At 49.1% G+C, this 23,119-nt stretch overlaps 9 protein-coding genes across 9 annotated transcripts; 3 read left to right on the forward strand and 6 right to left on the reverse strand.

Moving 5' to 3' along the window:
* Positions 1-8: 8 nt before the first annotated feature.
* PGRI_029710 (actin-related protein 2) lies at positions 9-1,562 on the reverse strand (the record flags this gene model as incomplete). The annotated part of the gene is made up of 7 exons (XM_040790684.1): positions 9-95; positions 154-231; positions 290-855; positions 913-1,138; positions 1,234-1,377; positions 1,438-1,484; positions 1,544-1,562. 7 exons carry the CDS (start codon positions 1,560-1,562, stop codon positions 9-11), a joined length of 1,167 nt encoding a protein of 388 aa, XP_040647637.1.
* Positions 1,563-2,242: 680 nt separating this feature from the next.
* Positions 2,243-3,342, forward strand: PGRI_029720 (NAD(P)-dependent oxidoreductase; the record flags this gene model as incomplete). Its single annotated transcript, XM_040790685.1, has 4 exons — positions 2,243-2,260; positions 2,317-2,496; positions 2,549-3,018; positions 3,084-3,342. 4 exons carry the CDS (start codon positions 2,243-2,245, stop codon positions 3,340-3,342), a joined length of 927 nt encoding a protein of 308 aa, XP_040647638.1.
* Positions 3,343-3,723: 381 nt separating this feature from the next.
* PGRI_029730 (uncharacterized protein) lies at positions 3,724-7,025 on the reverse strand (the record flags this gene model as incomplete). Its single annotated transcript, XM_040790686.1, has 3 exons — positions 3,724-4,871; positions 4,921-5,401; positions 5,928-7,025. The coding sequence occupies 3 exons, from the start codon at positions 7,023-7,025 to the stop codon at positions 3,724-3,726; spliced, it is 2,727 nt and encodes a 908-aa protein (XP_040647639.1).
* A 1,135-nt stretch (positions 7,026-8,160) lies between these two features.
* On the reverse strand, positions 8,161-9,347 carry PGRI_029740 (SAGA-associated factor 29 family protein; the record flags this gene model as incomplete). Its single annotated transcript, XM_040790687.1, has 3 exons — positions 8,161-8,443; positions 8,512-9,034; positions 9,173-9,347. The coding sequence occupies 3 exons, from the start codon at positions 9,345-9,347 to the stop codon at positions 8,161-8,163; spliced, it is 981 nt and encodes a 326-aa protein (XP_040647640.1).
* A 593-nt stretch (positions 9,348-9,940) lies between these two features.
* Positions 9,941-11,532, forward strand: pmi1 (mannose-6-phosphate isomerase pmi1; the record flags this gene model as incomplete). Its single annotated transcript, XM_040790688.1, has 5 exons — positions 9,941-9,971; positions 10,024-10,044; positions 10,092-10,183; positions 10,236-10,473; positions 10,538-11,532. 5 exons carry the CDS (start codon positions 9,941-9,943, stop codon positions 11,530-11,532), a joined length of 1,377 nt encoding a protein of 458 aa, XP_040647641.1.
* A 1,167-nt stretch (positions 11,533-12,699) lies between these two features.
* On the forward strand, positions 12,700-13,933 carry PGRI_029760 (putative 6-hexanolactone hydrolase; the record flags this gene model as incomplete). The annotated part of the gene is made up of 2 exons (XM_040790689.1): positions 12,700-13,147; positions 13,221-13,933. 2 exons carry the CDS (start codon positions 12,700-12,702, stop codon positions 13,931-13,933), a joined length of 1,161 nt encoding a protein of 386 aa, XP_040647642.1.
* A 205-nt stretch (positions 13,934-14,138) lies between these two features.
* Positions 14,139-15,297, reverse strand: PGRI_029770 (putative Coatomer subunit epsilon; the record flags this gene model as incomplete). The annotated part of the gene is made up of 5 exons (XM_040790690.1): positions 14,139-14,247; positions 14,318-14,556; positions 14,631-14,766; positions 14,837-15,215; positions 15,273-15,297. 5 exons carry the CDS (start codon positions 15,295-15,297, stop codon positions 14,139-14,141), a joined length of 888 nt encoding a protein of 295 aa, XP_040647643.1.
* Positions 15,298-15,783: 486 nt separating this feature from the next.
* On the reverse strand, positions 15,784-16,457 carry PGRI_029780 (uncharacterized protein; the record flags this gene model as incomplete). Its single annotated transcript, XM_040790691.1, has 2 exons — positions 15,784-16,309; positions 16,369-16,457. The coding sequence occupies 2 exons, from the start codon at positions 16,455-16,457 to the stop codon at positions 15,784-15,786; spliced, it is 615 nt and encodes a 204-aa protein (XP_040647644.1).
* A 1,862-nt stretch (positions 16,458-18,319) lies between these two features.
* On the reverse strand, positions 18,320-22,686 carry PGRI_029790 (uncharacterized protein; the record flags this gene model as incomplete). The annotated part of the gene is made up of 5 exons (XM_040790692.1): positions 18,320-21,087; positions 21,490-21,643; positions 21,707-22,367; positions 22,435-22,577; positions 22,630-22,686. 5 exons carry the CDS (start codon positions 22,684-22,686, stop codon positions 18,320-18,322), a joined length of 3,783 nt encoding a protein of 1,260 aa, XP_040647645.1.
* Positions 22,687-23,119: the final 433 nt, after the last annotated feature.

A 23,119-nucleotide genomic window follows, 5' to 3' on the forward strand; every position in this document is an offset into this window, starting at 1 on the left:
CAATCCGTTTATCGCGGGCCGAGCTTGTCCAGGGCGCGTGCACCCTGTTCCTGCCACTCCTGCTTGCTTACCCACATGTCGTCCTTGTCGGCGATCTGAGGAAAATGGTTTAGTAAGAGCTGGAGTCAAATGGGAATGAAAAGCGAGACTAACCAAGTTGGCAAGCACAGCACCACCCAGGAAGACCATGTGTCTCCGGCGGGGGGGATCTTCGATGCGAACCTTGAATTTCTGGAAAATCATTAGCCAAGTTGCATTGATATTGTTTGACCAGGTTTCTTCGACGTACGTTCAGGCGCTCTGGGTCGCCGCCCAATACCCGGGTGAGCCAGAGCTGCTTCAACTCCTTCTCCAAACGAGAGGGCAAACCGGGGTACATGCTGCTACCACCGCTGAGCACGATGGCCTTGTATAGACTGGAGCGAACATCGACATCGGCACCCTGGATACAATTGAAGAGCATTTCAGCCATACCGGGCTGGTCAACGTCAACCAAGTGGGGTTGGAAAAGGCACTCGGGGGCTTCGAATCGCTCACTGCCGACGCGAATGACACGGCCATCGGGCAGGGTGTAGGACTCGACGAGGACGGTGGTGTCTTCGGAAAGCTTTTTGTCCAACTCGAGGTCGTAGGAAACGTAAGCAAGCTTTTCCTTGATCTGGCGCACGGTTTCGAAGTCGGCGGTTCGGTTCAGCGCATAGCCGCGGCGCAGAAGGAGGGCAATCAGGTTGCGAGTGACGTCGCGGCCGGCGACATCCAGGCGCTTAATGTGGTGATTGAGTACGGTCGACTCGTACACGGGGATAATGTGTGTCACACCGTCACCGGAATCCACAACCACGCCGCTGCTCAGACCTATAACATGACATCAGCATTCATCCCGAACGCACGCCCTGGACTTGTATCACATACCCTGGGCATACAGTGCCAGCACCGCCTGGATCGCCACATAGACGCCGCCAAACCCGTATCCTTCTAGCATCACCTCGGCCATCTGCTCGCGGTTCTTAAGCGGGTTCATCGGCGGCTCCGTGAGGAGAATCTTGCGATCTGTGGGGTCGATCTTCATCTTCTCGTAAAAGGTGTAGTTCCATAGACGTTGCATGTCGTCCCATTTCTTGACAATTCCATTCTCCATCTAAAGCAGCACAGGTTAGGCATTGACAAGACACTTGCCTGGTTTGCGGAGAGGGCGGGGTAGAGCAGGCGAGGCGAACCCCGACATATACATACAGGATAACTGATCTGGAGCATTGATCGTGCAGCGGCGGCTTCATCACCGCACATGATATCCTTGACGACGATGTCGCCGCCCTGCTCCTCCGTTCGCAAGATGGGCCGCCCCACTATCGAGGGAAACTGGTGCTCTGGGAAGTTCTGGCAAGGAATTTGAATTAGAGAAAAGTATAGACAGATTTTACTGGCTGTGCGACATACCTGGGCGGCATAGCCGACCTTGAGAAAGCCGGTTCCTCCATCGAGGACTGCGGAGTAGCTTGTTAGCTTGGAGCTGGGACACGGTAGCCTGGGGGAATCGGTGTACCAATGGGCATTTCCGCCATCTTGGAGTAATTGGGGATTTGGCGGTTGGGAGTAAGGGTACCGTCCGAGACTGGGATTCTATTTAGAAACTCCCAAGATAAGCGGAACTAGGAGGGTTCAGGGGAGAGCGGAGGTGTTGGGGATGTTTGAAGTCGAGCCCACGACGGACGGAGCATCATAACTTACGTGACCGTACCGTACCTGATATTCACCCCCACAGTTGAGCGCGAGCCGCAGCCATGACGGTATGTGACCGCATCATCACATTCTTGAACCAAGCAAGCTCAGAGGATATGGAATTGTGTGTAAATATAGCTTTTGGACTATTGACAGAGCACTCGCTTAACGCTGAAATCAATGATATATGCGCATGGTTATAGTATACTACATGAACGCCTCACATTAAGGGGTGTACACGTGGACTTCACTAAAAAGTTACACCAAGTATAGAATCGGAGTAAGGAGAAGAATTATATGTCCACAATAATAAAGTCCAATCTCTACAGGGCTAATTTTAACCTATAGAAACTATTAGCTTTGAAGACCTTCCTGTCGGCCGACTCCGATATCCCGAGGTCGGGAAACACGCGCTCCACCATCCCTATCGCATCGCTGAATTTCTTTTGAACTGATGAGCTCTTGTCTATAGATATTACCATCGCTCATTCGAATCCAAACCCAGAGAAAACAGCGAGTAGCAATGCCACAAATCGGTTGGGTAAGTAACCCCTAGAGCATGACAGTCCTGAACACAAACACTAACTAAGCAAACAGTATGGACTGGGGTCCATGGGCCTGGCAATGGCCTCTAATCTGCAGCGCCATCTAGCTAGAAAGAGCCTAATCTTTTCGAATCGCACAATGCAGCGCGGAGCACCATTGCAAGCGTTGGGAGCAGTCCCAGAGCACAATTTCGAGAAGCTGGTGTCTCAATGTGGAATCATTTTCACCATAGTAAGTCGATTCCATCGGCAAAAATAGCAACGTAGCTCTAAGCCTGTTGCAGGTCTCGAATGACTCGGTGCTCCAAAGCCTGCTATCGACTGCCATGGGCTCAAGCCAGTCTCTAAAGGACAAGATCTTCGTCGACTGCTCAACAGTGCATCCCGAGACCGTCAGAGCGGCTGTATCGCAGCTAAAAAGCAAGGATGCATCGTACGTGGCAGCGCCGGTCTTCGGCGGGAACCCAATTGCTGTGGATGGCAAGCTCGTTTTCGCGATTGGCGGTCCTAAGAGTGCCACTGAGGCCGTTAAACCGCTGATCCAGGATGTGATGGGCCGACGTGTGATTGATTGTGGCGAGGATGCTACAAAGGCCTCGCTTCTGAAAATCGCGGGTAACATTGTTACTGTTTATATGATGGAGGCTGTTGGTGAGGCTCAGGTATTTGCTGAGAAGACTGGGCTGGGAACTGGTGCTATGGAGGAGCTCATTGGTGAAGCTTTTGGTCCTGTTGCTGGAGGGTATTCTAAAAGGTGAGCTATAATGTTGTCTCGGTGCTGGCATTACGGCTCTTCATACTTATTTGTTTTTCCCCCAGGTTGACTACGGGGGCTTATGCGCCGTCCCTGGACTCCCGTCCCGGCTTTGGGGTTTCCCTCGCTATTAAGGATGCCAGACATGCCATGTCGATGGCCCAGGAGCACGGTGTTGAGCTTCCTGGCCTTGAAATCGCCCGGGCTAACATGGAGGCCGCGAGAGAATATGGCGGAGAGTGTTTGGACAGCAGTGCGATGTACGGGACATTGCGCCAGAAGGCTGGTCTGGAGTTTTGGAATGAGAAGAGCAGGAGAGAGTAATGTGTCTCATAAGACACAGAGTGATTATTGATATGGAGATATTTATTTGTCTAAACATCTAGACCGAAATGATCAATCCAAATATCATTGGCGGCATTTATGAGCATGTGACCCGTGGCCCTTCTCGCACTATGCTTCTGCCTTGCCTTGTATTGAGACTTAAGAAACGGCATTTATGAGCATGTGACCCGTGGCCCTTCTCGCACTATGCTTCTGCCTTGCCTTGTATTGAGACTTAAGAAAAAGGATACACCCAAAAAAATAAACAATTTGACTTCCTAAAAGCGAGGATTTCCTTTCGCCAAAATGGGTCGCGGAATGTGAAACATACGAACCAAGATCAACTTGGCAGAGGTAGGACATGGGTTGAATGCAGCCCACTTAAATGGGTTTGTAGTCTCTTGGTGAGTCTACTCCATATGAGGTGTTGGGCGGTGCTTTCGGCTTGATTCGTGCCGCGTTTGCCAAAGATGGATAAGTCTCCGCAAAGCTGAGCCCCAGGGACCAATTAGACAAATTCCTCATATGCCGCTCAAAGACGGGATTGATGACGAGCTCCTCCGAGTCGCCGGCTGACAATAGACAGTCTGTATCCTCGTACGGCCAATTGACACTCAAGCCACGTGTAAATGGGATCGTCCAATTATCAAATGGGTAGTTTTGATAATTTGTGATGATCCTATCACGCATTCCAGGCCAGGGAACGTAATCCATCCAAGCAGGGTGTGGATGGAGAATTTGTGTTGGGCGCGGGGTCAACCACTCTGGGAGTCGCTCATAGTTCTCTTGCGTAGGGTAAATCTGCCAGCGCATGAGGAGGAACATGGTGTAGAGCACAGCAACTTGCTCTGGCAAAGAGTAAATATCTGGAAAGGCACGCAGAATATCTGTGAAAACCTTTGAGACTGGATGGGAGTAGACACTTCTCTCCGGGTTCAGCAATGAGGAGACACTTGGGTACGGTGGCCCGGCTAACTTTTGTCTAGGGATGCCTTGAGCAGCCTCGCGTTGCCGGCTTTGAAGAAATTCTAGAAGAATATTATCCAAAGGACATGTCGCTGCTACGTTTTGTATCGGAGCGGCGAATGCAGGTGGCCCACCTTCAGAGGTAGTAGTCAAGGGATGTGGGTATATTGGTGAAGGAGGATTCGGGGGAGGACAGCGGAGGTTTTCTGAGCTGCTGCGATGTAGCCGGTCGACTTTAGGGACAGTATGCGAGGCATCCAGAAGGAAATTAAACCCCAGACGCTCCTCGGAGCCAAGGTTCAGGCCGTGGGTGATATTATGGCGTTGCGAGTCCAATGCGACACGAAGAGAGGCCGGTGAAGGACCATTGGTACTATTGCGGCGACTCCCAAGAGTAGGTGCAGAATGTGTCGGGGAAGGCGTATCAAGGCTGGCAATAGACTCGGCATATGATTTATCGCCTGGAAGAAGTGGCTGACTATTGGGGGTGAGGTGATCGGTATCGGGTAGTGGGGATGCATGCGAAGGAGGCGGGACGAGATTGGGTATAGCCAGAGATGGACCTTTCTTTATCAGCTTGAGACTTTGATTTTATTGGGATGCATAACTAACCTGGTAGTTCTGGCTTGGCTATCAATGGTTGGAGAATGTCCATTGCCGCCTTAAGCCCTTGGCGGAGCTCTGCGTTCTCCGACCGAATCGTATCATTCTCTTGGAGAGCTGCTTGGAGATCGAGGTAGGGTTTCTGTGATGAGAGGTCCCGGACCTGTTGCTCTAGAGCTTCTATGTGCCCCTTCGTCCTTTCACGAATTGCGCGCTGCGCTTGGCGGTCGTTGGCCCGCTTTTTTGCCAACTGATCTGGGGTGAGATTGGCGACGCCTCTTGATGACATGCTATTCAGCTTTCGCTTGCGTCCTGATGTTGTGCCATTATCCAAGGTCCTCTCCACGTCTATCGAAGCCGCACGGAAAGGAAGGGAGTCCTCGGGTCTGCCGAGGGGGTTAGGCTGTCGTTCAGACAAGTCGGGCAAGTCAGGCGAAGGCGCCACATGCTCATTGGTGTTTGAAGCGCGGGCCATGGCCTTGCACACGCGCTAGTTCAGATTAGCCATTCAGTGGAAATGAGGAATGGAAGTTGAGAAGAGTTCTGGAGTAAGATGTATGGGGGCTATGTGGGTCAAGAATGTGAAATGATTAAAGTTTCATGCTGGGTAATATTATTGTATCAGATTCAATTGGGGAACCTACTATGTATATTTTGATCTAAAAACCATATATCTAGGGAGAAAACCCCTCTATTTCTAGAAGCTGATGGATAAATCTGGAGTAAAGCACCTGTGAACAAAAAAAAAAAAGAATATACAGAATTATCAGCGCCGTATATAACCTTGGAGAAGGATCAAGACTATGCACAAAGAAAAAGATTCGGTCGTGTCGATCATATACAAAGGCTTTTATAAGTTCCAATGCAAGCAGAAGCCAGACAAGAAGGGGAATGATAGTGACAAAAGTTCAAAGTGATAAGCTATAAGCATTATTGGATCATATGGCCCATTTTCGAGATCTATCACAGCCGTATTAGTATCAATCCCAGACCGAGCAAATAGTTTGTAGACATACCTTAGTCTGTAGATAGCCTTCAATTTCAGAGCTCTTAATTCCTCTCTGGCCACCTGTCCGCCATGCCAATGGGATCATTGGCACCCGCTCTTTTACGAGAACTTCCCGGTTGGGCCCCTCAATAGCCCGGACTTTATCGGGGTTATTGGTAAGTAGACGAATTCCTTCTGGAATTGCATCCACACCACAACCAAGGTCTTTCAGGATGGCTGTAGCCAGTCCATAGCTTCGAGCATCAGCCGGATGGCGGAGTAAAAGGTTTGCCTCAACAGTGTCCGACCCAAGATCCTGGAGATTGTATGCCTTCAACTTCTCACCAAGACCGATCCCACGACCCTCCTGACGCAGGTAAACAATCACACCGCCTGTCGAATGTGATGACAAGGACTGGACCTCTGGGGGCGCATCAGAGGAAAGACCCTCAACGGGGAAAGACATCAAACGCGCCGCCTCATCCAGCTGCTCGCCGCAATCGCACCGCGCCGACCACGCTGTTTCTCCAGTATAACACTCCGAGTGAATTCGCACCAGCGGAGGCTCGACCTGCTGTGGTGTCGAGGCTGACCCAGCCAAATCGTCATCATACCGGCTGCTGACTCGACCCGGGTGCAATTTCCCAACATACGCGCCGCGGATCATTCGGTCCATCTCGGTCTCCCCGGGCCGGACGCTGTCCAAGCTCCGGCTGCGAATGTTGTTTCCAAATACAATGGCCAAATGCTCCTTTCCGTCCAAATCATTGTGGTATAGGTGTAAGAACATTTCCGCTCCGTTGGTTGTCGGGATTCGCGCTCGCACGATACATTCCACTGCTGGGAGCTGCGGGAGTAACTTGGGGCCTTTAGCCTCCTGGTTCTTATTGTGGATATCTGCTGCTTGGTTTGCGTGAAGGACCGCGGTGGGGTGTAAATCCAAGTTCAATGTGCCACCGGGGGTCGCAGGTGGGGTGAATGCGGGCGACAGCAATGAGCCCGGTAGGGCCGGAGTCTGTTCGCCTGCTGCGATGCTCCCCTGACCCGAATCATCCAATTGTTCATCTGATCTCGGGAGGGAATGCGGGGTGAGCTTTGGTGAGGCGTGGGCTGGTAGGTCGGTCATTGCGACGGCGGAGAGGCGGGGTAGTCGGAAGGTGTGGCGCGTGAGGCTCGCTGTAAAAGCTCTAGTGTGCAGGGGTAGGGAATGTATGGCGTAGATGCATCTGACGAAAATACAAAACAAAATCTGTTCAATGGAAAGTTTTAATTGCGAAGTAGACTATGGTCCGGCTATGCTCCCTCGGCATGAGGAGAAGGAGGCTGACTCATCTCTATGTCACTGCTTACTCTAGCACATTCTCTGGTTCACCAACAGAACTGTTTTACCACTCAGGATTTTATAGGTTCGAAGGATCAGCCTTATTTGATCTACAATTACACCATTGCATGAAAATCTTGACTTGTTCTGGCCCGAAGTCACACAAGAATTGCATATCGTTCTCAAATTGCATAGTTATATCAATCTAACAACATGGGAGCCGACATCGGGGAAGGAAAAAAGTAAACAATCACGGCAATCGATCACGCAACCAGTGTTCAAGTGACACAGAGGCACATCCATGATTAACGCCGTAGTCATTGCAAATGTATGGAAGCCATATTTTAGGTCATACTTGTCCGTTTTAGTTAGACATGTTCGTCGAGAATAGAAGGTAGTATGTGCCATCAAACTCCGGTAACCTCGGCTCTGCAGTGAGGAGGCCATCGGCATCACCCCAGTACAGGAGCTCTATTGCATCGCCGTTCAGGGTCACAGTATCGGAGTCGAGATTCTGCGGCATGATGGGAGTGGGAGTTAGATTAGCTCTTGATATATAAGCTTCGCGAAGTGGTATACAAAAGCCTCTTATATTGTAGACATCTACTATGTGCAACCCCTCGACGCTACTTCGAAGGCTAGAGTAACTCGTTTAAGATGCAACAATGGATCCATATAAAATATCTATTCAGCAAATACGGTTATCAACATATATTGGAGCTATGGCTTGTTGCTAGCGTCCCAGTCTTAGCTATGTGGTGTCAAATGTAAAAGTTGAATTATCCTCATGTCAAAAAAAGAATTTGGTCTTTCTAGCTAACCTTGGAAAGTATCTAGTCAAGATGAAAGCACCCCATATCCATGGTAGGCCTTCGAACTCCAGATAGCGCCGCGCTTAAATGGTATCATCATCACATCAGATCGTAGAAACAGCTTGAGATTACTTGCCCAGAATATCCAGCACAAATCGCCGGTCGACCTCCATCTCTTTATCGTCTTCTTCACCCTCAAACTTGAGGCGATAGACATCCTTCCGTGCGCCCATAACCTCCGCACGATAGAATGTGGTAGTGTCCGGGTATCGTGCGAGGACCTGCTTGCCAGCTGGGTACGCAGCCAAGTGGGTGCTGAGCTGAGGAATGGGTATGAGAGAGGCAGCGGTTGTCTTGTAAACCGCCCCCTGCTCACCATTCTCATTCGGCTCGGGGTCCTGCACATCATATCTTAACCAGACATGACGCGTCAGTCAATGTAAATCGAGACGAAACGGAAACGACTCAACGTAACTTACCGCTTCTTTGGTCCTTCGCCATTAACAGCCTTGATTATGCACTGGATCCCCTCGCCTTCGACACCTTGTTTATTCTTGTTGTGTTTGAACACAACCTGAGCCCCAACTACCAATAATCCATTCCTCTCTGCAACCGTGCCCTTAGTCCCTTCCGACGACCCTTCTTCGATCTTGACCATGACGTTATCCTGACGGCCCCCTTCGCGGGCTTGCGTGCTTGATGAGACGCTGGCGCTGCGTGGGACGGTCCCCTTTGAGCGAGCGGACTTGTCAGCCCCCGAGGCACTGGGGGAGTCGGTCACCGAACCTTCGACTTCATTTCTTTTCTTGCGAGACTTGTTGAACGACGCTGACCGATTTGGAGGCGCTTCGGCTTCGGATGCCTTGCGCAATGCTGTGAGCAGTTCTAAATTTTTGATTACGTCGCATGGCTCGTCTTGCATTATCGAACGCTCATCTTCGCTGAGCTTTTGACTAAGGCGGAGCCAGCTATCGAGTTGATCGTGTTCAGCCATAGTTGGTTCTATTTAGAAGCGCATTATTAGTACATGCGATTAATAATTAATTTGAATTTGATCGGATTAATTGGAAGCCAAGCGCAATTTGGAGCTTTGCGGTGGCGGGTATAGAGCCGAGGGATGTAGTGCGGGGGAACACTCACGGTTACCATCATGGGCGATTTTGTCTACTAGACCTTTAATCTGCAAGGACAATGAAGTCTGCTGATCGAACTTCTCTTTAGATTTTCGAATATCCTGGCAGATCTTGGTCCAGAGCTCCAATTCCTCATTATTGCCGAAGCCGTTGTCTCTGGGTCGGGGGCGGTTGCGAGACATCCCGTTTACCAACAGGGGTTAAATAAGGGTATGGATAGTAGGATCGGCTTACTACTGGCCAGAACCTCTAGGTAATGAGACCAGATTTGGAGCAACAAGTTGTTTGTTTGAAAGTGTTGGAGATGCAGTGATAAGAGGGCTCTGGGCGGTCGGGGTTAACACGCTAAACTACTTTGGGACATGGCGTAGGTACATCGATTCACAGTTGGAATCAGGTACAAGATAGTTCTTGGTCTTATATTTGTGATATCCTCTGGGAAAACATAAGCTTATTCACATGTGTTCAATTATCATGTCTTAATGCGGCTATGTAATCTGGTTATACAACATACAAATTTGTAAGATGGTTGCGGAAGTAAATGACCGATTGGGATGCTCCGTACGGAGTACAATCCAGAAACAAAAGCCGGGAATATCTCGAAATGCCACGGGATCAAACCTTTAACTATTAGAGGTCTCAAAAGTGCGTCATAGTACTATAAAGACAATATACCCTGCCCAGCATCACTCACCGAAGTCTTGGCGGGGTATTTCTAATATCCTGGAACTGATTGCCCCTCCACTTTTTCTTCCTCCAAAACATCCATTTCAAGATGCAGGTACCACTACTTCGGCTGCAATGCGGTAGGTTTTGGAGGTACTCTATAAGCAACATGGCTGATATCTTTTACCTTAGGCGTCAATAGCTACGACTGGGGTAAGTTAGTACGACAATATTCTATGCCCCGCGCTAATATCCCGTAGGCAAGGTCGGCCAAGAATCGGCTGCGGCCAGGTATGCGGCCACAACATCCGGCCCGGATTTTGCAATTGAAGCCGAGAAACCCTATGCCGAAGTAAGTGAGACCTCAAGTCTAATATTGAACATGATGAGCTCAACATTCATAGCTCTGGATGGGCACACATCCGTCTCTTCCCTCTAAAGATGTCGAGACTCAGCGTACCCTCCTCGACATGGTCCAGGATAATCAGGCCCTGCTGTCGACGGAGATCAGTGAACGGTTTGGAGGTAAACTTCCGTTCCTGTTCAAGGTCCTTTCCATCCGTAAAGCGCTCAGCATCCAGGCCCATCCAAACAAGAAGCTCGCCGAGCAGCTCCATGCCCGGGACCCAAAGAACTATCCCGGTGAGTGTTACTTGGGATCACAGTAATAAGAAAACACCCGAAAATGTTACTAACAAATCATAAGATGACAACCACAAGCCCGAGATGACTATTGCCATCACTCCGTTCGAGGGTTTGTGTGGCTTCCGTCCGCTCGCGGAGATCACTCATTTCCTCAAGGCCGTAGAGCCTCTGCGCACCCTTGTTGGCAACCAGGCTGCGAGTGAGTTCGAGCAGCTTGTCAAAGGCAACGAGAACTCAGTTGACCCTGCTGTCATCCAAAAGAACAAGGAAGCGCTACGCTCCCTTTTCACCACGTTGATGGAGTCGTCATCCGAGAAGATAGAGACCGCCTGTAAGGACCTTATCTCGGCCGCAGACAACAACCCCAACAGCTTTGCAACCGTGTCAGGTGAGGTCGAGACCAACCCTACCAACCCCGCCGAGCTGGCTGCGCTTGCCAAGCGTCTGAACGGACAGTTCCCTAACGACATCGGTCTTTTCATCTTCTTCTTCCTCAACTTTGTCAAGATGGAGCCTGGTGAGGCCATGTTCCTGAAGGCAGATGACATCCACGCGTACATCTCCGGTGATATCATCGAGTGCATGGCGTCCTCCGACAACGTGGTGCGAGCGGGTTTCACCCCGAAATTCAAGGATGTCAACACCCTCACCCAGATGCTGACTTACTCCTACGCACCAATTGAGGAGCAGAAGCTCCAGGCAACCGACTACCCATATGTCGTCCTGAACGCCACTGCTTACTCTAGTGCCTCGTCCGCGATGCTCTACGACCCTCCTATCGACGAGTTCAGCGTTATCAAGACCGACTTAAACCGGACTGGTGCCAAGGCCACTTTCGACCCCATTGATGGCCCCAGTATCCTGATTTGCACACGTGGCAAGGGCAAGATTACTGTCGGTAATAAGACTGAGGAGGTCAAGGAGGGCTATGTTTTCTTCGTGGGCGCTACTGCTGAATGTGTGATTGAGAACACCGGCAGTGGTGAGGGTGATGATGATGTCTTCACGACCTATAAGGCATTCTGTGAATTGACTGCGACCGGTGAGGGAAACTAGGTCAATGGTAACTAAGTTGTCATATTCTAATCTGTGGCGTCAAGATGAAACACCTCGTCCTAGCATCGGCGCAAACCTTTGACGTCCGCATGGGTGATATGGATGATACTATTGTGCGAAATAATTAAATAACAAAACTATGAAAGAATCCAATAACAGAATCGCGATATCAGGGTCATTTAAGCACGTATTAGGACAGGGCCCGGGATGTTCACACCTTCTCAACTCATCACAATGCTTACACTAAGCATATCAACCCGCATTAAGTGATAGAATTTGAATCCCGCAAGGCGTTCTTGTGGCCAGCACATCTAATATAATCTCTAGGCGGCATAACGACGTGTGGCAGTGATGCAGGCCCAAAGAACGGCAGAGTTTGAAGCATGAAGCTGCACTTTTCAAGCCATGAGATGTTTCTGCCTGTTTTCAAGTCCAATCCGCTTGCTAAATTTGTCCATAGCCTCACAGTCCCTCCTACTAAGACCAGACATGTATCACCAGTCGCTACGCTTCACATTTTCTATGGCAGTGAGTGAGTCCTGGGACACTGTGCTTCCGCCTTTCCCATTCCTCCTACGTTGTGCGTTGTGATTAGTAGGTGGGTGCGACTCTATCCCTAAACATAGGGTTTGGCCAAACAAGATCAGCTGCTCAGCCTGATACATGAATTAGAGGTAAGTAGGCTGTGCTTCCTTCTCATATATAAGCAGACCTCCACGTAGAGCATCTTGGTATCTTTACATTTTTCGAAGGAAGTAGCACAGGTGCGTATCTCCAATTTATTAGCCTGTTCTCATAATAGATATCTTCTCCATTCGTCCGAATTACCTCTGCTTTCTTACTAGGTATGGTTCCCAACCTCCGTGTTTTTGGTTTGCTTAATTCCTACATAGTTTTCCCCATAACCTTTCCTATACAGTAAGTTCAATCCCAAATCCGATTATAAATCAAGTCAAGATCCCCTTAAAACGCCATTGAAGCGCCGAACTCGGCGCTAAATCTGTACCCCTGGAGATATCACGATGCAGATCGGTGCAAAACCAATCATCGCCGGGTGCTGCTCCTGCATGCCCCACAGGAGGACTGCAAAGAAGCGGGGGAACTATAAAGTCGACACTCAGCCCTCATCTTCTCCTCTTTAGTGCACTTCACTCAATCTCAGAAATCATGGCTAAACACGATGTCCCCGAGCTTGGCTTCTGGGAAAAGGCAGATATCCCATTCCTGCACCTGTCGGTGTTCGCCAGCATGGTATATTCTGCCATTACTGGTGTTTTCCGGGGTAAAGCCAGCCCCAAACGCTATGATCACCATGTTCTATCAGGTTTGATTCGGAAATTGGTTGATCGCAGGTCAGATCGGCAGACACAGTGTGTTCCCTCCAATTATTCCACCCTCCAAGTATTGCACACTAAACTACAAAAATCCGTAAATGACAATGGACAAGATATTGATGTATTGTCGCACAGGTACCTCACTCCCCCAACTTCAGTGGTCTATGAAACCGTCATGAAGAAGCGTGGTCTCGAACCCGAGACCGTCACCCTGCCTCATGGCGCAGAGGGCCACTGGCTGGGAAATAAAAGTGCCAAGAACGTGATTGTATACTATCACGGTGCGTCCCCAATCTCTGCATTAAAAATGCCTAGCAATTTACACCCACAGACCAAAATACTAATAACAAACAGGTGGCGGTTTCGCCATGCCCGCCATTGCGGCGTACTTTGATTTCTGGCTGGAGATGCTAAACGCCTTGAATGCAACCGGCCACGACCTAGCCGTGTTCTTCCCACGGTACACGCTAACCCCACACGCGACATATCCGACCCAACTCCGCCAAGCCGTTGAGGCCCTGCGCTACATCATCAACGAGACTGGCCGCTCACCAGCCAACGTGATTATCGGCGGTGACTCCGCGGGTGGGAACCTCACTGCTGCGACACTGCTGCACCTGTCTCACCCGCACGCTGAGATCGAGCCTTTGGCTCTGTCGGCATCGTTGGCGGGCGCATTTACATACGCGCCGTGGATTAACTTTAGTACGGATTGGCCTTCCATGAAGGAGAATCAGTGGAAGGATATTGTTACGACCTCTGTTTTGAATCGGTGGTCTACTGCTTACCGGGCGGATAAACCGGCGGATAATTGGAATGAGCCGTTTAATGCACCGGCTGAGTGGTGGAGGGATGTCAAGACGGAGAAGATTTTGGTTCTTGTTGGTGGGGATGAGATCTTGCTTTCGCCTATTCAGGAGTTTGCGAAGAAGATTAAGTCTGTGTATGAGGAGATTACTGTTGTTGTTGGGGAAGATGAGTCGCATGATGCACCATTTTACACTATGGCCAAGGAGCAGACTCAGACTGGAACGGAGTTGCGACAGTGGCTGGCTGCTCGGCTGTGATTTATTTCCTACCACATACTTATTAAAGTAGATGGACAGGAACTGGTCTTGTTCCTCTCATACCGAATCATAGATTGGAGACATGGAATCCAAATATGGTACCAGTTTCAAAAATGAGAGGTCATGTCTTTTCATACACAAGCAGGATAGGCTCCCCTGACTCGGATTAAACAAAACAAATATATGGAGCAGCATTCAGATTATTCTACGATGAAACCTTAGCAGAGAATTTAGCTGCCGCAGTATCGAAGAACTCGCTCTTCTCCTGGATATCGGTGATAAGGGGGTGCGCGGGCTGGACCTGCTGTAACCGGCTAGACGAGAGATAGTAGTTAGCACCGAGTGGACTGGCACTTTAAACGGATCCAGGGCGGGACAACATACGACTCCAGGTCTTCAGTCTGCTTGCCAGCCAACACATTCAAAACAATGCTATTGGCAATCAATTCCACGTCGGTGGGGTATTTCTCAAGGGCGGAGGTGAGGGCGGCCTCGGCCTCGGGGAGACGACCCAGATGGATCTCAGAGACGGCCTGACCGACGATAGATAGCGGTGCGGAGGTACCAGGTGCGGAGGCGAGCTCCTCGTAGACATAGAAAGCAGACTGGTACTTCTCGCCGCCCTGTAAAGTAGAAACACAAAAGTCAGCACTCATAGACCGCTGACTAGAATATTATAGATTCCTCATCAACATACCATTCTCAATCCAACCCACGACTCGGCAACGTTGACTAGTAGCGAATCCTGAGCCCAGCGCTTGGCAGACTGAACTTCCTTAAGGGCGAGATCGGTTCGGTTTTGTTGGAGGTGGATCTGGACGATGAGGGAGACACTAATATAGACATATTGTCAGATCAATATATCCTAGCATATAGCAGTCTGCTTGCGACGGAGGTACTAACGCCTCGAGGTTACCCTGGTGCTTGGACAGCAGCGCCAGCGCTTCCTCGCTGTGGCCCTGGGCCTGGAGCACGGTAGCAGCAAGAACCTGCACGGTATTGTTTTCGGGGTAGTTCTCTGCGAGCTCTTGTGCGAGCTGCAGGGCAGCGTCTGTCTTTCCAGCGGACTGCAGAGCCAGGGCCCTGACGGCCGACAGGTCAGGGCTGTCCTCCTCGATGGAGGGCTCGGCGAGGCTTTCCTCGTATTGGCCGAGGGCAATCTGGGCGCGGAGTCTGAGGACTTGGGCGGGGAGTTGGTTCTCGGGGGAGAGCGCGGAGGTCTCGAAGTCGATCACATTCTGGTATTGGCCGGAGTGGAAGGCGCTGTGGATGTTGAGGAGCTCTGCGGGGAAGCTTGATTAGCTTTGATCGGAGGTGTAGGACGGAATGGAACGCTTACCGCCCTCTGCAGAAAATGGATCCATGTTGGCTGTTGTGGGGGAATTGGTTCAAGGGAAATGGGGTGTTGTTGATGATGCGCTGTGGCCGCAGTTGTTCATGGTGGCTTTATGGCGGAGAGGCAACTCTGCCGAGATAAGACGGGGCAGGTGGACCGACCGCCTTCGATCTATATCTTCACTTCACACTTCATTAACAAAATCTTAGGGATGCTTCTACGTCTTCAAGATCTGGTATTGAAAAAAATTGATTATATCTTTATTCTCCACGCAAAATCTAAACATACAGGGTATCAACTTTAGACAAATACCAACATTCCTTGAAACAAAACAAAAATAACGGTGATATATATACATCAGTTGGGGCCTCGTTAAAACCAACTGGGTTGAAACCCTGTGGGATAAGTCCCCCAGCTGGAAAGAGTACCCCATATTTTCTCACATATTCCAGCGCGGACACAGTATATCTGAAACCCAGAAGCAACAGACATCATAATATGCATTAAATCCCTCTTAGGATCCCCGAAAGAATCTCCTCTTGAAGGCCCGACATGCTTTGCGGGCTTTCCTCGATACAACTTGCACAACCACAAGAGGCAACCACTGAGGCTCTTTTACGGTAGACGAAGAGGGCGATGGTGAGGAGGCAGTGGCGGTGAAAGAGGATTTCTCGGACGGTTGTGGTAAAGCCCCACAGAATGGGAGCAGACAGTTTTCGTACTCCGAGTCAGTCACAGTCGTGGCTAGTGAGCTGGAGTCCCCTTCTTCATAGTAGAAATCTGTGAATCTCTGCCTTGGGGTGTGTTTGGCGATTACACTATGTAGTCGACGAAGAGACGGCTGGCTGAGGATTGTCGGGACTGGAGGTTCGTGTTCCAGCTTCATTATACCCAGCGTTTGTAAGTCGAGGGAGGAACGGGAACGTCGGGATAACCGAGGAGATGGTTGTTTTTCGGATCGGGAGGCTTGGTAGGGGTGGTGGGTGATGTTGTGGGTAATGACCACCGGATGGACTTCAACCTGATGGATCTCAAGTGTCCTGTAAACTATGTTAATACTTATTTGGACGTGTGAGATATCTATATGTAATGGACTTACCTTGGGTCGATGCTCCCGTTGTCTCCGGAGAAGGCATCGAGCCAGTTGGAGTCCTCGGGCTGTTCGTAGTAGCCTTCCACGGACGTCATGGTGCTATGCTGTATATAGCCCTTGGTAATTTGTGTGAAAGGATTCGAAGGGATTGTAGGTGGCTGTGGTGTATCTCCTGTGGTTGATCGAGTATACAATATACTCTATAATAATGGCCAGTTGAGGTATACTTGAAGTAGATTTAATATATACCTATGGTAGGAAAATCTGATAGTGAGAGGAGGTACATGAAGAAGTGAGAAGTAAGATGAAGAAAAATGGATTCGAAGGACGTATATATAGACCATCATTAGAGAACTAAGCCTTCTTGAGAGTCGGCCTCAAGTTCCGTAGAATTCAACTCATAATTGGAGTGTACTTTCCCTGATAGAGATAAATTAGGGCCACATCCATGGTTGCTGGGACGAAATCTGTTTCGGAGATGATGGCAAGAGCGTCACGGGCACCGCAAGAAGGAAAGTACATCTCAAAGTCAGGCACCGCTCCGACTGCACGAAACCTTATATTCAAGAGAACAAAACACGAAAAGTATGCATACATCATAGTGATGGAAGGCTTTGGTGAGATGGACCTTGTTGGCCTCCAGAATAAGGAGGAAGAAGTGATACTGATTTTGGGGCACCCCGTATCAGTGTCCATTATGCTGTGCCTGGGTCTATCACTGCGGCACGTAAGGAGAAGTATGGAATGGAGGAGGGACGGCATATGCGGGTGAGGTGAAGGTGAGGCCAAGAACCATAGTTGGATCATGGGAATAATGATACTGTCCAGTGGGGAGGGAGCTCTTGAGTGCGGGGGATGTTGAGATTGGTGAGGGAGCTGCCACGAGGTGAGTAAGAGCTTACGCAGCTGCGTGAACGATGTCGGGGTAAAAGTTTGGGGAAGTGAAGGTGTCGAGATGGTTCTGAGTAGCTTGATATATGTAGCGGATGACCAGCATCAGTCTACAAGCTCATTACTATACGCATTGGCGAATCGTTGGACCACATGCAGGTATAGGATCCAGACTATTGAACCACGCTTTGTACATCGTATATAGGCCATTGCCTTTGAATAAAGGTGATAATAGTGTAAAATCGTTCAAATGAGCCGCACAAGTAGAGATTATATTGTTGCCTATCACTCTGACTATTCGCTTTTGTTTCTCATGTCTAAACAAGACAACAATACCTATCGACTTTCCTTCACCTCTTAGGTCCAAGAGGTGGGAAGAGGGTTGGCTGGCACAATGGCTCTTGTTCCTGTTCCAGCGGGGGGAGTAAGGTTGGCTGGAGGAGCAACTGAGCCACGCTTATCACTGCAGGAGTCTTCAGTGCGTCGTCCCGAGCAACCGATCGAATAAGCGGTTACCCTTGTGTACTAACTATTCTGTTCAGATGTTGCTACCCCTATCCTGAGAGAATTCGATCTGCCAACCTATTAGGTATGCTTGGATAGCTATTTGATGACCTCAGTATCAGCTGATTTCACGAACAATCACGGCTAGGTGAAAGCGCAAGGCGTTGATCCACCCCTAAAACCCATTCCTAATAAATAGGATATTAGCATCATCTTCCTTTGAGAGTTTAGCATAGTGACCCTCGGGATTCGGCGTAGAACACAAATATGCCTTATCTTTGTTGATGTGCTGACTTCCAGAGCTGCTTTTGTATAGGCGGGAAGAATAGCGATATGCGGGGTACAATATATAGATAGTCCTTGTTTAATCTATATTATGAAAGAGACTTGCATGAAGGCATTATATGTGCCATGTTAATATTTAGAATATAGAGTAGAGAGTAGTAGAGTACATAGAGTAGAGAGAACTAATTGTCCAACGGAGTACATTTGCTCCGCATCATCCAAAAGTCATAAGCCATGAAGCCATAGTACCACCAGCAATTGGAATCAACTATCTCAATCAACCCTGCCATCTGAATCTACCCTCCCGGAGGGTCTTCACGACACCAAGGGGCATAAACTCGCGATTGGCAGCAGCCAAGCTACCGTAAGTACGAGCCATCTCTTCGCGATACAACTCTGCCACCCAGCGCCAGTACGGCGTCATTGTGTACCAGGAATCATTGATAGAGCATTTAGAGGAATTTTGACTAAGGAATCTTTGCTCCCTTTCAAAGCCCCAAGTCCGCTCCATACTCGTCTCGCTCGGCACCATGGTCAATTTCAGATACACGCCAGCAAGGGAATCGCTGAATGTTTCTTGATACCGGGTGTACTCTTCTAGGGACATGAATGGCTTCTTTTCGTTGCTCCATTTTTTCCCAAATTGGCCCCTAGCATCAGCGCCGTTCTTTATGAAATTCGCTTTGGCTTCCTCATATTCCTTCTCGTCCCTTAGCGAAGCCTTGTGCAGTAGCTTCCGGGGGGTTTGCTTGATGTTTTCACGCATTGCAAAAAGTCTAATGAAGGGATTGAGGAGCTCCAGGCCGCCGAGTTCGGTGGGATAATAGAAGAATCCATCGGGGAGATCGTGCATGTCAAACCGATCAGCGATTACAGTGCGTAGATAGTCGGTGACACCACTGATTTGGGCAGATGGACTCTTATCGTCTGAGGTTTTGTTAAATAGTGTGCGCTCGATGCGGCTCAGGGTGGAAATGGCCATGTCGATATGGTCCCGACCGAAACAAAGGGCTGGGTTTGCAAAGTTGTTGGCGAAGAAGCGGCCGAAGTAACTGTTCCATGCCTGTACCCAAGCAAACACACTCTTGCAGGATGAAAGCTGCCGTGAAAGCTCTTCAATATGCTTATCAACCTGGGCCTGGTCGATTATGAACTTTTCTTGTTCCGCATTCAGAACCAGGAAGCCCCAGCGGATATCACCGGTGGGAAGAGCCGACTCTTTCGAGGTTTTATTCAGCCCCATCCGCACACTTCCAGTCTTCTCCTGATTGAACTTCAGACCCATAACTTTAGTAAAATGCTCCATTGCCTGCCATGACTCAACGCAAGTTTTCTCGGACCCCCAGAACCAGAAATCATCATGGAGTCGGTACAGGAAACCGCCGTCTGTAGCTTGGTTGACTGCGTAGTCCATACAGAAGAGAACAGACTCTCCGAGGCAATCACTTAGTGTATGACTGGTTGGAAGACCACGCTTGCGAACTTGTATGGAGGCCTGAGGTCCATCTTGGGCAAATTTGAGCGGAGCCTCCAGGAACAACAGGAAAAACTTGAGCCATTGCTCGGAAACCCCAAAGAATTTCAGTACGGTGAGGAGAGTGGCATGGGGCATTGAAGCGCCAAACCACTCAAAGTCCGAGCGGACTGCAGTAAAGCCCCCATGCTGATGCTTATGGATGATAGATTCTGTGACTAGGAGGTGCAGCAGGGAGTGCTTTGTATCCAGGGCGTTCTTTGCTTTGGTCCCCTCGTCATCATACTGTCGTGCACCTTCTTCGGTTGAAGCGGGCAGTTGGGTCATGAAATAATTTTCGGTGTATGTCCGCTTTCGAATCTCATTGATCTTACCAGAGTCCGAGTTTGCATATCGGCCAAGGAAGTACTTGCGCATTTCCTTATGATCTTCCGGGATATCCTCATGTGGAGCCTTCCAGGCGTTGGAACCTAGGAATGTCACGAATACCTCTCGCAACTTCACGGCCCAGGTTGTACCAAGATACTGTAGCATAAGAGCGTCGAGAAGGTCTTCATCCATGAAAGCCCGGTATTTACCGTTGAGCTGACGGCGCAGTTCAACGGGAATACCATCTACGGCTCCAGTCCAGGTCCAGCTCTCGAGCGAGGCAAGACGCATGTTGAGCACATCTGCCACTTCCTGGGCAACTTCGTCGTTACGCATGAATTCTTTCAGAATGGCGGTCTTTTCTTCACCAAGTAGGTCGCTCTTGATCAGCGCCTGAGACACCCACTTGAGTTCATCCAAATCGAGCCAATCGCCTTTCGAGAATAGTTCTGTTCCAAATAATTGGATACTTACTCGGAGATCCTTGAGTGCCTGTTGAGAAAGGTTGGTTTTCATGAAAAGATCATTGAGGTAGGACTGGATTGCATCTTCGCTGACGTGGGTTGCAGGAGTAAAAACGAAGGACTCCCAAGTCGCGCGTTGCTCGTGCATCTCTGCCCGTCCAGCTTTTTCCAATTTTGGGTCGGAGTCAGTGGATTTGGTTTCATCTGCAGTGCTAGCAATGCTTCCATCCAACTCCGACAGCCACTCCGTAACCAATTTACTATAGAAATCGCCATGTTTATGCTTTATCTCAAGATACTGCAACTCCTTTTCAAGTTGAGCGATGCGATCCTTCAAAGCTGCCTGGGAGATGGAATGGTCGTAGCGACCTTGTAGAAGCACGTGGCGCATGTTCTTATGATCTTCTGGCTGTAAACGACCGACCCCTCGTGGAGTGAGTTTCTCTTCCAACTCATCCGCGGACTCAGCATCTAAATCCGCGTCATTTTTGTCAAGCGTGTCCTTGGGGTATCCTTTCAGACGTGATATCCCATCCAGCAAAGCTTGAGCACGGGCGCGTAGATCTGGGGCTCCATTCGCAACGGCAAGGATCTCGGTTTTGCGCTGATCAAATAAGGCCCGCTGCTTGGAAAGTTCATTGATTTTCGTGGCAGTGATAGCCTTGAGAGTCTGTGGGAGAGCTCCATTTGCCATGATTATGGGCTTTAATCGATTGATGTTCCTGAGCATCTGAAGTTCTGAATTTTGAGAACCTTATAAATTGAAATGTGGGGCTGATATGTGGGGGGATTAATAACAAAATGTAAACAATGTAAACACACACTTTAAGATGGACAATTTGAAATGGACAAAAAAAGAAAGGAGGTTAAGGGGGGAGATATTTCTGAGGCTGATTGTAGACTCCCTAATCAGGTATAGCGTCAACATCCTTGCTATATAACAGATAAGAATACCCTGTGGTTTTTTCAGTATTTTAGTCTTCTCAGATATCATTCTGTTTAAATTTCTTATTATAACCCTTGATCATCATAACAAAAAAAAAGGCCGATTATTCACGTCTTCGAATAACAAAATTCCATGTCCAAGGAGGCAATACATTCATACAGAGTCAAAACGCGTAGCAAATCCTTCAAGCATACCCTGGATTCTCCCTTTGTAGTACTCACCAGCGAAATTTGCATCTGCCGACTTGGTGCACATGTCCAAGAGATCAGTACGGCTCAAACCAAAATGCTGTGCGGCCAACAAGTACTCATTTGACACGGGGCTACAGAAAAATCCCACGTCATCAGTCTGCAGAAATCACGTCAGGAAAGAAAAACCAAAAAGAACACAATCCTGATTGGAATAACTTACACAGAGTGCAATAGGACAGTCCTCATGTCGCCAGTAACCGAAATGATGATCCATGAACCCACCATTAATCATCTTCGCGTGAACATTGCAAGAAATACACAGTTCGAGGCTTAGCTTGCGCCGCGCGATCTCCTTCTTGATCTCGTCAGGGACATGGATGACATGGCCCAGTCGGTCAGGCTGGAAAGAAAGAAGGGTCGACAGCTCGCTCGCAGAAGCCGAGGCTGTTGTCTCAGCAAAGTGAAGAGTAATTCCTAACCCATTGGCTTTGGCTTTTGAAAACGGTTGTTTGTAGATGCTGACATCGCCTTTGGTTGGGTTGCCGCAGATATCCACCCCCACCACTCCGCGCGGCTTATGTTCGATCGCAAGATTGATAATCTCGTCCGCCTCGACTGCTGTCATACTGCCGCGATCGATGGCGAGAATCAAAAACACAGACATAAGTCTAGTTTTGGTTCGAAATTTCTCAATTGTGTCTAGCACTGTGTTGATGTATTGCTCTCGATTGATGCCGGGAGATGCTCTCGGTATGGTCCGTAATTCGAGGTACACAACTCCATCACGGAGAAAGTCTTCGAGAACCGAGTTAGTGGCATATACTAGGCTTTCTAGGTCGTTGCAGAGCTGGTATGTCAACTTGGAAAACGTTGAAAAGAACCTGGGCCTTTGTTAGGTTGTAGCATGATGATTTCGCAACATTGTGCGGTGTAAACACGGACACCTACGTTTCCAGTGTATAATCGACCTTGCCCGGAGGCATTAATACCAGTGGGTCCTCAACGTCAAAAGCGGGGTTCTGCTCTATTTTCCTTTTCCAAATTTCGTGGAGGCATTGGCGACTAATGCTCCCGCTGAGATGGGCGTGCAGCTGAAGTGTGATCTAGTCAGTAAACAAGACCAGAATGAGACACCAATCATACCTCGATCTTTGGCAGCGCTTTAGTAAATATCTGGTCAACTGGCTTTGAATCATCCATGGCTTGGTCAGGTAGTCAAGTGTAAGAGTGTTGGTAGAAGCGGACAGAAACTACCAGGGCAGGTGACTTCCTATCTTCACGACTTCACACGGAATTCCCCACGCTACTATCTAGTGAGGTGTTCTCACTGGCTGGATTATACCCCCACATTGGGGTCAATATCAAAGTGTGGGTCTGTCGGATCGTTGGGATTTTCATTCGTGCGCCAAGCAGCTAAGTATTAGACTAAGATAGTATAGAAGCATGTCTTGACGATAGCTGTTAACTGGATCCAGAAATATACATCAGGCAGAGGAGAACAGAGGGACAGAGACAAAACAAATATCTATTCTATACACTAGTTGCAATAAAACCGCTCTCACAATTTGTAGTAGTCAAAACCAATTCGCTGCCGATGACCACGGCCCCCAACTCTCAGCTCTGTCACGGCAGC

The sequence above is a fragment of the Penicillium griseofulvum genome (assembly GCF_001561935.1).
Source record: "Penicillium griseofulvum strain PG3 chromosome Unknown contig_80, whole genome shotgun sequence".
Lineage (NCBI taxonomy): Eukaryota > Fungi > Ascomycota > Eurotiomycetes > Eurotiales > Aspergillaceae > Penicillium > Penicillium griseofulvum.